Raw genomic sequence first — 14,163 nt, forward strand, 5'->3', positions numbered from 1 at the left:
GTCAGGATCCCGACAGTCATTATCCTGACTGCCTGGATTCAGACAGCGTGGCCAGTGCAACAAAGCCCCTTGCGGGCTCGCTGCGCTCGCCACGATGCGGGCTCGGTGGCTCGCTACGCCAGCTACCTATTCTATTCTTCCTTTATGGGGGTCGTGGACCCCCACGAGGGAAAATAGCCGGCGGCCGGCGGTGTTCTAACAGTCGGGATCCCGACGTCGGGTTAATGACTGTCGGGATCCTGACTGTCGGGGCCCAGTCCGGCACCCCTTCTAGCATGGGTCTGGTGGTAGGGTCGCCAACCGCCAGCTCCAGCCAGCCGCCGGAAGTGGACCCACTCTGACAGTGAGGATTCCCCCAGAACATTGAATATGGTGAGCAGCTGGTGCGAGGGTTAAACGGCGAGGGTCGCTTGTTTTCGGTGATCCTCGCCGTTTAACCCCCTCGACGGCCGCAATGAATATGGCCTAGTGTATAAAGCTGGCTACAGTATGTCAGACATTGCGTTTGTGACCCTTCCCTCTTGCCCTTCCCTTGTTTGTCTTACCTTGCTTTTGTTTTGTCTATTCTACAAATTTTCTCTCCCATTTATACTTGTCAATATTTGCAGTGATTTTGGATTGATATCAAGTTGCCTGTGATACCTTAGGCCAAAGATTACTCTTTTAACTGCCTATGACTGCATTTTTCTGCATTGTCACAACCTTCTGTACTTTTGTTTTACCGTATCCGAAGTGTACAACTGCTATTGATTTGTACATTGTTTGCTCCATTGTACTCAGTGCATATTTGTAAAAATTCAATAAAAACTGTTTGTTTGTTTGTTTTTCTTAAAAAAAAGAGAGATTTGGAACTAGTTGTATTAAAATAAGTTTATAATAAATGGAAAACCAACAAAACCCCAAAAATTAATGATTTCCTTGGAGAACCCGATGTCACAACATTCTTTAGTGGCTTCACCAGAATCATTTTCGTTTCTTCTTCATCTCCCGACTAAAGAACGGAACCTGAAAACGCTGACCCAAAACTTTTCTTCAAAACCTTTTTTAAAAGAGGAAGCTGTAGATTTACTGAATGTTGCAGTCAATATATATAAAGGACATCTTTACATTACAGAATCAACCGGATTCTTGAACAACATAAACGTCTGTAGTGAAGATTCCTGGATTGCCTATAAAGGTAATTACAGACATTTTGACAATGTCTTATGATTTTATTATTAATCTTTATTGCAGATATATTTTACAGTATATTTGACAGGATTTTTTTTTATTTTTTTTTCCTGTACATGTATATATTCTTCTTTTATGCTACAGGTTTTGCAGCATATACAGTAATTGACATTATTACAATTTGCACTATAAATTTCTGAATTTTATATACAGTATTTGTATAGACACATTTGGTACCAAACCTATTTTGTAAGCTATGGGTTTCCACCTGTTGTCTAACTGTGAGTCTCATGAGGCCTACAAATGGGGTAATTTCAATGCATATTCTAAGCGATGTCACTAGATCGCTTAGAATATGCCCCTACATTGCTTCGGGTATAAGGGCATAGCAAGAGCATTGCGTGGACCCGCGCATCACTATTGCCTGGCAATTAGTATCCAGCATGCTGGATAAATCTAGTTAAATCACCAATCCGACAGATCGTTCCGCACACATCGCTGGCACATTGCTGTGAAGCACTGTGTGCTGAGTGATCTTGCTGAGCATTCTGAGCGATCTAGCCTCACTCAGAATGCTCAGCAAAATCTCCCTGTGTGTAGGCCCATTAAACCTGTGGTACTTCACTATACCTGGACGATACTAGTAGCTACCCAGGATTTGGAGAGTTACAGGTTTAGCATTCCTGCATTTGTCAAGCCCATCTGTCATCGGGAATCATGTGGATTTAGCAGTTTCTACATGGTTTAGGTATTGCTGTTATTGTGGCTATTTTTGCCAAATTGAGCTGCACATACAGTATGTCCCCTTATGGCTTGTCATGTACAGCCCAGCCTCAGAAATTGCAGTGACATGATTGAAATACAATTTCAATATATCAAATCTTGGAGCATGATAAAGTGGAGAGAGATAAAGTTCCAGCCAACTCTTACCTGTCATATTTCATGGCGGTCTCAGACTTAAAAGAGAGGAATTTGCCTGGTCTAGCAGCCAGCAAATTCTCGGGTCTTAGCTCCAGGATCCTGGTCAGGTGGAGGGTCATGGACCTGCGATTTAGTTCCAGGTTGTTTTCAATCACACATGCAGATATCCCAGGTTGAGGTGAAAAACACAGGATTTATGTGCTAGTGTGAAAGGGGTATTAGATGCTGATTGGTTGGTACATTATCACTCTCCACTTTATTACTTTGATGAGGGTGTGAACAGCTAGTACACCCAAGTATTTCTCCTGTCCACCAAAAAAGGAGTGGGGCCAGACATACGTTTCACCTGGGGATGACCTTGGTGAACAAGCTCTGAGGTGAAACGTACGTCTGGCCTTGCCCCTTTTTCTGAGGGCGGGAGAGAAGTTTTGTGTAATAGCTGTCTCCCGCCTCTACCTCTAGACCAGAGATAGAATATTCACAATGCAGACATGCTTGGTAATGGAATGCACTACCCGACGACAGGTCATATAGCGAAAGCCTCTACAGCACTGTTTCCTTTGAGCTACAATGCAGCTTAAAAATTGTATGATATGCACACAGGCATTACGTATATGGTCTTAACCCTAGACTGTCATATCACACTTTGTACATGTTTGGTGTATTATGATTGCTGGTATTATGATATTGCCACAGAGTTGCTCAATTAAAAATCATTTGAAAGTTGTGTGTGGATGTTTTTCACCTACAATGACCTAAGCTATATATGAATTAATTATAGAATTATGTGTCACCTTGGATTTCATTTATGAATGTTTGGGACATGCAGGCATTAAGTATGTTTCCAAAAATGTATTATCTCACACTGCAGAACTGTGAATACAACTGCTCACAGAAATACAGAGGCGCTGGATTAATATTATGAATTCAATTCTGATTTTTGATAGTTAGATATGTAATTACCAGCCAAGCATTTAAGTCATGCTTGCCTACCTGACCCTCTGCATGAGGGAGAAAATGCTCTGTTCCTGGAATTCTGTGGTAATGTATAATTGCCATCACCTGTGGTGAAAAACCAATCATCAATTAACTAGCTCACCACAGGTGACGGCAATCATACATTTCCAGGGAAGTCCAGAAACAGATCATTTTCTCCCTCATAGAGAGGGTCAGGTAGGCAAGTATGGTTTAAGTACCTCTACGTAAGCTTAACATCTGTTAAGTCAATCTTTGGCCAGTATTCAATGAGAAAAATTCGCCTTGTTTTATGGCGAGTTTGTGCTATTTTCGCGTTGGAAGGAGCATTTTGCTCTCCAAAAGTGAACCACCCTATTCAATGTGATATTTTCGCCGTCTTTTTAAATGATTTTCGCCGTGTCTCTCTGTGTAGCAATTCTCCATCTTTTCATGGAGAACTGGAATGTGAACTTTTAAACTAAAAGTTTTTTTTTTTTAATTTTGGTGTAAAAAAATCAGGATTTTTTTCTGTGAAGGGGCATGTTCTTTTTATTCATGTGCTTATAGCACATGAATATATATTTAATAAAAATTTTTTTTTTTTTTTTTTTTTACACAGAGCAGCCAGCAGGGGGCCGGAGCTCTCGAGCTGCTCATTAGATATTCATATATTCACTGCACCTGATCATTACATATGCACGATCGGGTGCAGTGAATACTGGGTCCCCCGCTGGCTATAGGGGGGGGGCAGCTTGTGCTGCCTGGGTCCCGGGGAGCCCTCCTCCCCTCCACATATGTTCTGGGGCAGCCAGGGAGACTTTAATCTCCCTGGCTGCCACCGTCCCCCGGCTCCCTGCCAGCTCCCTGCCGCGGACGCTCGTCCGCTGCAGGGGTTAAGACTCGCCGCGAGTGGCGGCGAGTCTTAACCACATTGAATAGTGGGAGCAGGAGTTTCAGCGAGCCCTCCGGAACAGGGCGAGTGCATGGCGAGAGAAAAAATCTCTCGCCATGCACGGAGAATTTTTCTCATTGAATACTGCCCTTTGTGTACAGATAGCCCATAAAAATACAGCCTTGCTGACAGGCAGAGATACCAGACGGTTGTGCTGAATTTACCGTTATTACCAACTTTATCCTGACTGTTTTACATTTTGATACATAATAAGCAGCAATTTGCTATAGCCCTTGCTAGAATCAAATCTTAACATTAACCATACTTGCTTACCTGACCCTCTCCATGAGGGAGAAAATGTTTTTTCACCACTGGTGATGGTAATCAAACATTACCACAGATTTCCAGGAACAGAGCTTTTTCTCCCTCATGGAGAAGGTCAGGTAGCAAGTATGACATTCACACTTATTCTATATGTTACAATTGTATCTTCTTTTGTGATACTCTCATTTGCATCCAGCAGCTGATCATTCCTACAATGCTTATATAGAAGCAACAGGGGTTTGATAGATCTCCAGCATACAAAAAGCAGAAGTATCACTAAACCTTATTTCCATCTGTGTCTGTGTACTCACCAAACTCAGGGGCTCCAATGCTTGCAAAGCCTCTGACAGAAGAAGTTCTAAATGACACAATATATAGCCAGGTATCTAGTTGTTGGTTCAATACCCTTTTCCATTGGCGTTTGTTTCAATTGCCAGGAAGCAAAATAAATATTAGTGCTCCCCCCCTCACACACCGCCTTATATAAATATTTGTATGCATTGTTAAAATTTGTTTGGAGCCTTGCAAAAGCAAATGAACAAAAACATGCTGCACTGCAGGTGGGGCAGATGTAACGTGCAGAGAGAGTTAGATTTGGGTGAGTTACTTTCTTTCTGTGCAGGATAATTACTGGCTACTTTATTTTTACACTGCAATATAGATATCAGTTTGAAGTACAAACCTCACCCAAATCTAACTCTCTCTGCACATGTTACATCTGCCCCACCTGCAGTGCCCATGGTTTTGTCCATTAGAGAGAGAATTTGCTTTTGCAAGTGAACCAGAATCAGGTCCCGTGGTCCCAATCAGTGGAATATGTTAACACAATTTCCTTATATTTGTAATTCCGTTATTTTAAGAAATGTGTTGTTATTGTCGTTCAGAGTCCATAAAAACAAGTCTGGTTAGCTTTTAAGCAAACAAGAGTTACTGTTGGTTTTACCTCAGATATGACACAGTGTCCTAAAATATCAGATAACATGCTAAACCTCTGTTGGCTAATTTTAGGTTATTTTAACATAAAAGGTCCGTGCGTATACAAATGTCATCAAATAACTACAAGTGAGCCATTTCTTACTCGAAAAACTAGGCTAGAAATGATTTCATATAGATTGAATGTATGTATAGATAGATAAATTCTATCTGTAATTATACAAGTATAATATAAATATTTTTTTTAATTTCAAAACTAGGAACTAATGGCTCTATGAGTAAGGTATATACAAGAGAGATGTGGGGTGCGCTAATCAACAGCTGCTAGTAAATAAAAAGAGGTGTGTCAGCGCTGGCTGATCCAATAATCTAGCAAGACGGTTCTCAAAAAATTATTCAATTTATTACAATATAAAAAGCAATAAAATGACTAATGGTTATGAATCCGTGATGGGTGAATCATAGAACAAAAAGTCAGTAAAGGTAATAAAAATTATATCTCAGGGATATTTTATCCATTTGTAGTTTTCAAAGGATTATAATGCTGACAATGTGATCATATTACCATCCTGGTAGATGTTGTGTCCAAATTGGATGACTCAAGAGTCCTGTTTGGTTTGCCCTATAATTTCAAGGGTTCAAGCCTCCCACTAGGACGATTTCCTCCTTCGCTGGATATTTTAAGAACAAGGCAAGAATCCCATAGATCAGGGGTCTTCAACCCATGGCCCGCGGGCCACGAGTGGCCCGCGGAGCTGATCTCAGTGGCCCCCTGCCCGCCATGCACAGGATTTTTTTTTTTTTTAAAGTAAAAGAAAATGCTGCCGAGGGAGGCAGTGTAATGGAGTCCCCTTGGGTGCCGCCTACCCGATTTCCATTGGCTGCAGGCAGGGCAGAGGAGTGGATCCAGCGCGGCTGAGGGAGGAGGAGGCACATCTGGTCACGAGCTGGGGAGTTGGGACCTGGCGAAGCTGCGGGAGGAGGAGACGCAGCTGGCGGGAGCAGGGGACCCGGCACTGGAACTGCAGGAGGAGGAGGCACAGCTGGCGGAGGGGACCCGGCGAAACTGCAGGAGGAGGCATGGATGGTGGAAGCAGGTGACCCGTCAAAGCTGCAGGATGAGGAGGTACATCTGGCGGGAGCAGGTGACCTGGCAAAGCTGCAGGCATAACTGGGGGCATTGTGTGTGGGGCATTACTGGGGGCTTTGTGTGTGAGGGGCACTGCTGGGGCATTGTGTGTGAGGGGCACTGCTGGGGCATTGTGTGTGAGGGGCACTGCTGGGGCATTGTGTGAGGGGCACTGCTGGGGCATTGTGTGAGGGGCACTGCTGGAGCATTGTGTGAGGGGCACTGCTGGGGCATTGTGTGTGAGGGGCACTGCTGGGGCATTGTGTGTGAGGGGCACTGCTGGGGCATTGTGTGTGAGGGGCACTGCTGGGGCATTGTGTGAGGGGCACTGCTGGGGCATTGTGTGAGGGGCACTGCCGGGGCATTGTGTGAGGGGCACTGCCGGGGCATTAGGTGAGGGGCACTGCTGGGGCATTAGGTGAGGGGCACTGCTGGGGCATCATATGCAGGGCTATTTTTGTGCAGGCTCCAGCAGGAACTGTGGCCCTTATTCTAGTTCACTCTTTCTGACAAAATATTCCTCAGATGGACAAAACCATGTGCACTGCAGGTGAGGCAGGTGTTACTTGTGCAGAGATAATTAGATTTGGGTGGGGTTTTACACCTGCCTCACCTGCAGTGCATATGGTTTTGTCCATCTAAGAAATATTTTGTCAGAAAGAGTGAACTAGAATAAGGGCCACAGTTCCTGCTGGAGCCTGCACAAAAATAGCCCTGATCATATGTATAAGCAGGAGTACTGCTGGCATTATGGTCTGTGGCATAATGGGCATCAGCGTGGGGCATAATGTGCAATGGGCATAATTTTGTGTGGATTAATGTGTAATGGGCATCACGGTGCGGCATAATGTGTAATGGGCATTATGGTGTATGACATAATGTACAACAGGTATTACGGTGTGTGGCATAATGTCTAATGGACACTATGGTGTGATGCACAATGTGTAATGGGCATTACGGATAAACAGTGTAACAGTGTATATTGATTTAAGTAGCCTTTCATTGTTTGGGTTTGATCTGTGAGGCATACTATTTCACTGTGTGGGCCTTCATGTTTATATGTCATTGTGCAGCCTTCAGTCAACTTAAGCGTGTGAGGACAACGACCATTCCTGCGGTAACCAATGTCTGGTCATGCAGGTTGCAAAAGAGGTGTCAGGTAATTGTTTTCCTGCTAGTTCACACTCGTTATAATAAGACCACGCCCCTTATAATTAGGTCACACCCGTTTTTGGGAGCGCACCTACGGCGCGTGCAATTTATTCAATATCAAATTATATATGGGGGGGGCCACATATTTTACTGTTTGCACTGGAACCCAAATTGGCTGCTGATAACTATTAGGGTGTGTGTGTGTGTGTGTGTGTGTGTGTGTGTGTGTGTGTGTGTGTGTGTGTGTGTGTGTGGGGGGGGGTTATGTGCTGAGTATGGGCGGCTGTGCCAACTATCTATGAAGGACTGTGCTGACATTATAGGGGAGCTGTGATTCTATGGGGCTGTCCGAAATTCCGTAGGCGATTTTAGTGGCCCTCGGGCTTCACTGGATTTTTTTAGGTGGCCCACGCTGTCTTAAAGGTTGAAGACACCTGCCATAGATGATGGATCCAGATGTTGTCAGCAAGGATAAAGATGATAAACAGCTCAACGCCTTTCCCCAGACAATAGAACTCCGGCTTCCTCAGGAGCAAGTGTCAGTCTGTGAGCTCAGTGCTCATATTTATACCAGAGTGCTTAATTGCACAAATGATTCTCCTGCTGGTTAATTGACTGCTAAGATAAAGATAAAGACTGGTTCGCCAACAGCAGGGTGGCGAAGCCCTATCTCCACAGCAGGGACAGCACTGTACCTGCTGCTGGCTCTGGGCTGCACTGGAGATCTCCTGTGAGTAGCGAAATCCCACGCATGCACCATCCAGCCAGCCGGGGGGGAAGGTGACAGCGCGTCATTATGGAGGGGGAAATTGCCAGAGGGGGGAGTTTGCGCTCCCCCGCTTCGGAAGAAAAGGGGCGGGATGCAGTAAGGCTTACCGTCACGTTCCAGGGTCTTTTTCTATGCTGTTATCTCCTTCGCATAGGCTGTATTCTTTTTACCCGAAGCGCGATCACCACACTTCAGTTCCCGTGTCTTCTGTATTCTCTAAGACACGCCGCGGGCTTTCACATTGCAAATTAATTCGCCTCCCCAAGCTTGCGTATTGCATTGCTGAGGTATAAATATTAGGGGATACTTAAGGGGGAGATTTTTTTTAGGCACAAATATAAACTAAAAGGTCATCCACTTAGCCACCAGTGGCACACTGTAAAGCCACTAAACAAATCTTTAATTAAAAATAAATAAAAAAAAGCATTCTTTTAAATGTAAAAATAACAATATATATACAGTATATAAAAAATATCCCCCCAGGAAATAAACTGCTCCACAAGAAAGATGCCATTCCGGCCAAATAAACCACTCTGGGAAAAGCTGCTGCGCAAACTACATAGCGGGCGCATGCGCAGTTGACAGGCCCTGCCAGACATCGCGCCAGGGTGCCTATACCGCAAAGTGATTGTGAAAAGCATAACGTTGCAAAATTGATGTGAAAAAATGGCGATAAAAAAGACATAGCGAGACGAATGTAAGGGCATCTCCCCCAAGATGTTAATGCATCTTGTCGATGTCCCTTCCTGCGTCGCCTCGTTAATGAGGCAAAGCAGGAAGTGTTATAGCTGCGCCCCACTATGTGCAAGGTGATAATGCTTTAGCCAATCAGCATCAAACTGTCAATTTACATATTGGTGCTGATTGGCTGGTGCATCATCACCTTGCACATAGCTTGCTTTATGGGGATAGAGAGCACTTCTCTAAGCTTCATACATTTACACAGCGACGAAGTGAAAGGAAACATTCAATACAATGTAATTGACTAAGGGCCTGATTCAGAGATGTAGACAAATGATTTTGTAGCTGGGATTCAGCCCTCAGCTGCTGTGCGAAAATATGCAAATATCCCCACCACCAGAGCTTGCAGTAAGATGCCCAATGAGATCAGACTCTTGTGCATGAAGTCGCAGCCATTGGAGGTGATAAAGCATTGGCGATCAGGCCACCTGGCTGTGGTATGTGGGCCGACATTTGGGGGGGGGGATTGTGGTAAGAATAAGTCGGCATTAGGACAAAAAGAATGTGGAAAAATTTGTGTCAACCTTTTGACTATCAACCTTCCCATTGTCGATCTCATGTTTCTGTCGACCTTAGCCATGGCAACCTATTTCAAGTGTTGACTTTAGTGAAGTCGGCCCTGTGTCCCATACCCATTTGTAGAGTTTATTAGAACTGTTCTGAGTACCAGTGTTTTTAGTGCTTAGAGTGTGCACTACATGTACCAGCAAGGTAGCACCTCATTGGCCATCTGCCTAGCATAGCAGGACTCTCATGTATGTAGGCACTGTATGCCACCCTCACACCACCCCAGTTAGAGAGTGCCGACACCAGGCATAAGCCTCACATGCCTTGTGGGAAATCCACCACTGGTCCAGAGCCCCCCCCCCCCCCCTTTTTTTTTTTTTAACCATACACATCCTGCAGCGTTAAAAATTTATAGCAGACTAAAGAAACACATTTTTAAAAAAAACTGGTATTTGCTGAATTTTCTGTTTATAGATTTTGGATAATTATATGTAGAATTCTTAAAGTTATATAATCCTAATGTTTTTCGCATGCAGATCTGGAGACGCAATGTTTTCTTCAGTGACTTCCCAACCGCAATTTCCATTTCTAATTTTACCTCAGCAATGATTCAAATATGACAAATCTGTTACTTCCTTGTTTAGAGACAAGGTTGAGATGTCGTTCACATGTCACATGTTCTCCAACTCCTAATATTATATATATACAGGGCCTTCTTAACATCTTAACATATGGTTTGTATGGACTGTCCAATTGTAGTTCACTCTGGGGCGTATTGGGTTGTGGGCATCTGCCTCCTGAGCGTCTTGAGAGCCAGGTAGGGAATGCTACCTAGTAACTCTGATTGTGAATTACACACAATTAGGGCGGAATGTATTAAAATACATCACCACCCCTTGATACTGGACTGCAGCGATGCTAGCACATATGTATGTAATATTCCTGGAGGAAGGTAAGCCAGGGGGTCAGTAATTGCGGCAGGGGTCGGCGGAGGTGACGGGTTGCAGCGGGTGGCGATAGAAGCCTGTAGCCTTTTATACCTGTGGGTGGCGATACCCTGCCCGGCGAAAAAAGGGGCAGCCGGGTGTTAGTACATTTGAAAATGTGGTAAAACCCCCGAAAATGGGGTTTTAACGCAATTTTCACTTAGTACGTCCCTCCCTTAAGGTGCATACACACTGTACAATTTTTTTGACCAATTTGGTTGAAAGACATTTCCATTGAACCCAGTGTCCTGGACGAAAGATGTTGACAAAAGATATTGTCAACAAACAAACGATGAATGATAATGCGCATACCCGCCAGTTGTTCATCCAGATTGTTCGTCAACTGTGCATGCAGCTCAATTTGAATATCTTTCAAAAAGAGCCTATAAACTGTAGCTAGATCTTTCTTCTTTCGTCTGTCGTCAATATCTTTCGTCAACATCTTTAGTCCAGGACACTGGGTTCAATGGAAATGTCTTTCAACCAAATTGGTCAAAAAAATTGCACAGTGTGTATGCACCCTTAGAGTGACCAGGCAACATTCTCTTCCTGCTTCCCAGCCTGCAGCCAGACAGTGAATGGCTATCAGCATTCTGATTGGTGGATGTTTGAAGCTATCCACCGTTCAGAGTGCTGACAGCAATTCACCGTATGGAAGCAAGTGGAGAAATGGTACGGGACCACAAGAGGATTGTGTTACCATTTGAAAAAAATGGGACTGGGACTCATCAGGGATTTTATTTCACCTGCCAGAGGTAAGCGGAAAAATCCCTGATAAAATGCCCCATTTTCACAATCATCAACCCCAAAAACACAAAGGTTTGGGAACTTCTATGTGTTTTTTTGCCTAAAAATGAAACAAATAAAACAAAAATTAGGTTTATACTGTAAAATGGAGCATAAATGAATTGGTCGGAAATAAAAATTGATGAAAACTCCCTCATTTGTGGCCCTCATTTTTTGCCGGCTAATTGAATATCTCCATAGGGTCTTATTTAAAAAGAGTTACTGTAAATGACCAGTATAGACCCCATTTTATAGGCACCCAGATCCGGGATCTGCATTGTCGGACACAGACTTACTGGACCCAGGTGTCCGCAGTCGCAACCAGACTGAGTAAGCTGAGTAAGTAAACGTTAATGAATAATAGCAAAAAAAAAGTACTATCACTTAGAGAATTGTGAAATTAAATTACACTGACTCTATGGGTGAGATTTAATAGGATGAGAGATTCAGAAAGTGAGAGATTTGGTAAGAAATCGCCTTTTTTTTTTTAAAGCAGAAATCATTTACACTGCAAATCCAATTAGATTTTTGTAGTGTAAATGATTGCCGCTTTAAAAAAACTGGAGATTTCTTACCAAATCTCTCACTTTCTGAATCTCTCATCCTATTAAATCTCACCCTATGTTTCCTCCACAGAAACATGGAATTGTTGAGGCTGAAGGTTTATCTCCTGGCGGTTCTCTGTGCTCCAGGTACAGTATATTTCCTGTTCTTGCTACTGGTTACTGTAAAAGTAAAAACAATAAAAATGATTAAGTATCATTATCAACTTGCCTAAAGTCATACAGTATGTCACTGCAAACGTTTGCCATATAGAGTGGGAAAGTAAAACAAAAAGATTACTAATTTATTCATTTTTGTTTTTATATAACATAATCCATTGTGTTTTATATAATAAAATGAGATTGAGAGGTAGGAGGGCCCTGCTCACCAGCTCTTGCTCTATAAGGAAGAAGTATAGAAATGCACATTAGGTTTTGTGATAAATATTCCATGCACAGTAGCCGGTCAGCTAGAAAACAGTAATAATCATGTGCATTATGATCCAGTCAAAAAGAAATGTTATCCCAGGGAGCGGAAAGTTGCATGGATAGGAGAAGAGAACACATGTTAATTTTGTGTGATCTGTGTAGAGGACAGGAGAGCTCAGGGAGGTTAGAAGGGAGATTCTGGGTTTGGATAACCTTGTCTAAAGTTATTAGTATTCAGGAAACAGGAAGATTTAATGGCCGTGGAAATATTTTATGTTGGATTTGATGAAATGTAAGGACTGACATGACAGGGCCGCACTTAAAAACGGTTTTGCCAGGAAATCAGATCAGCCGATGCATTCATCTTTCTCACACCACTCACCACGTGCGACTCTTGTGGCCATTGGTCCAATCCCTACGCCATGCGCGTGCCTCTAGTTCACTCCCGTGAGAGGCAATATCATATTGTGGCAATTTCGAGATGCGGGTGCAATTAGCCACAACAAACGTCAGCAAGCGGTGATGATCGGGGATAGGTGAGCGTGGCTACATCTGTACATGGGGGTTTTAAGCATCAAAAGAAACAATGCATGTCAGGGAGAGGCGATTTGGTCCAATTTAACTGGCCGATTGGTCGCAATCGGACGGAATCGGACCAAATCGCCTCAGTGTATGGGCACCTTTAGTGAATACTTTTGAATTTGTCGTGTGTTTTTAGTGGGCCATGGCTGGCATTGTGGCCGATTACAGGGAACACATTTCCCAGCCATGAAGTCTCCAGTAGTATTCAGTAGTTATCTTCATGCTGCCCAGAATTTTCAGCTGGGGAGAGGCTTATGATATAGACGGAGACACCACAAATGGCATCACCATTGACCAAACTGTGGGATTCAAATAAAGATGACTGAGAAATGGACCATGAGGTTCTAGACTACCTCTACTCCCATGTGGCCCTGGTAAAGCTGGAGGACAAGTTCTAACTCTAGAGAATATGGTGTCAAGCAGAATTGAGAGCAGAGATTGGAGGCTGATTACTGTAAATCTACGTCGCTGTTGGCACTATGGCGGTGATTCAGGCTGCACGCTGTGGTCTGAATTCGCTTCCCCGGCCGATGGTGGGGGTCTGCACATGTGCGATTATTCGGCTAATTTTTCATTAGTCGGAGTAACAGACAGGGGGCCTTCCGAAGGTTCCACCCAGCATTTCATGGGCCTGCTGGACGGGCCCATCAGAACGCAGGCATGCCCCTGCCAGCTCTGGGCCGGTGGCCAAAGTCACATGACGTCAGCTCCCACCATGATCAAAGTCAGTTTAGAGGGGACTATCGAATGATTTTTTTGCCTGTGCAGCCGCATGCGAGCGGATGAGTAAGCCTACACATCCATTCTTATGCTAATGCAGGGATTCATGCAGCAGGCGGGCGGCTGTTCGGCGAGGCGATGGGCGGCGTTCACCCGTTCGCTAGGCTATAGTTTACTGTAATATTTATGGTAGCACTTTTTAAAAAAATTGGCATTCTTTAAATATGTGTTAATGATCATGACTATTTTCCCATAGGAATTAACTCTAGCTGGAATGTAAAGTGCCCGGAAATAATGAAAAGTGTCCCCGGATCATGTGTCTTTATTCCATGTACTTATGATTACCCCAGCGATATCCAGCCCGACCAAGGGATTAATAACATCTGGTATAACGGGAATCAGAAGTTGGTGTACCATTCTACCAATCAAGCCGACGAATCGTACGCTGGACGGGTGGAATTCTCGGAGAGTTTGCATCCAAAAAACTGCAGCATCCTTATAAAAAACCTTCAGAAATCAGACGCAGGAAATTTTAAATTTCGATTTGAGATAATAAATGTGAATAAATGGGCAGACAGGACTGGAGTCACCCTAGAAATGACCGGTAAGTCTACTCATTGTAC

General features: G+C 43.8%; 1 protein-coding gene and 1 long non-coding RNA gene across 3 annotated transcripts in view; one reads left to right on the forward strand and one right to left on the reverse strand.

Moving 5' to 3' along the window:
* Window positions 1-855: 855 nt before the first annotated feature.
* Window positions 856-4,671, reverse strand: LOC146079795 (uncharacterized). The gene is made up of 2 exons (XR_014474754.1): window positions 4,576-4,671; window positions 856-1,169 (listed from the first exon to the last, which is right to left on the reverse strand). It is a non-coding gene; the product is annotated as an uncharacterized LOC146079795 (long non-coding RNA).
* The window catches only part of SIGLEC1 (sialic acid binding Ig like lectin 1), a 55,347-nt gene continuing 42,146 nt past the window's right edge, over window positions 963-14,163 (forward strand). The window contains exons 1-4 of one of the 2 annotated variants that reach the window (XM_083186383.1): window positions 963-1,177; window positions 11,523-11,606; window positions 11,904-11,959; window positions 13,797-14,144. In XM_083186383.1, coding sequence (XP_083042509.1) covers window positions 11,908-11,959; window positions 13,797-14,144 — 400 coding nt within the window. In that variant the 5' untranslated portion in view covers window positions 963-1,177; window positions 11,523-11,606; window positions 11,904-11,907. The remainder of the gene's footprint in view (window positions 1,178-11,522; window positions 11,607-11,903; window positions 11,960-13,796; window positions 14,145-14,163) is intronic. The other variant, XM_083186337.1, reaches the window with a different exon arrangement.

Source organism: Crinia signifera, chromosome 1 (assembly GCF_055691185.1).
Source record: "Crinia signifera chromosome 1, ASM5569118v1, whole genome shotgun sequence".
Taxonomy (NCBI): domain Eukaryota; kingdom Metazoa; phylum Chordata; class Amphibia; order Anura; family Myobatrachidae; genus Crinia; species Crinia signifera.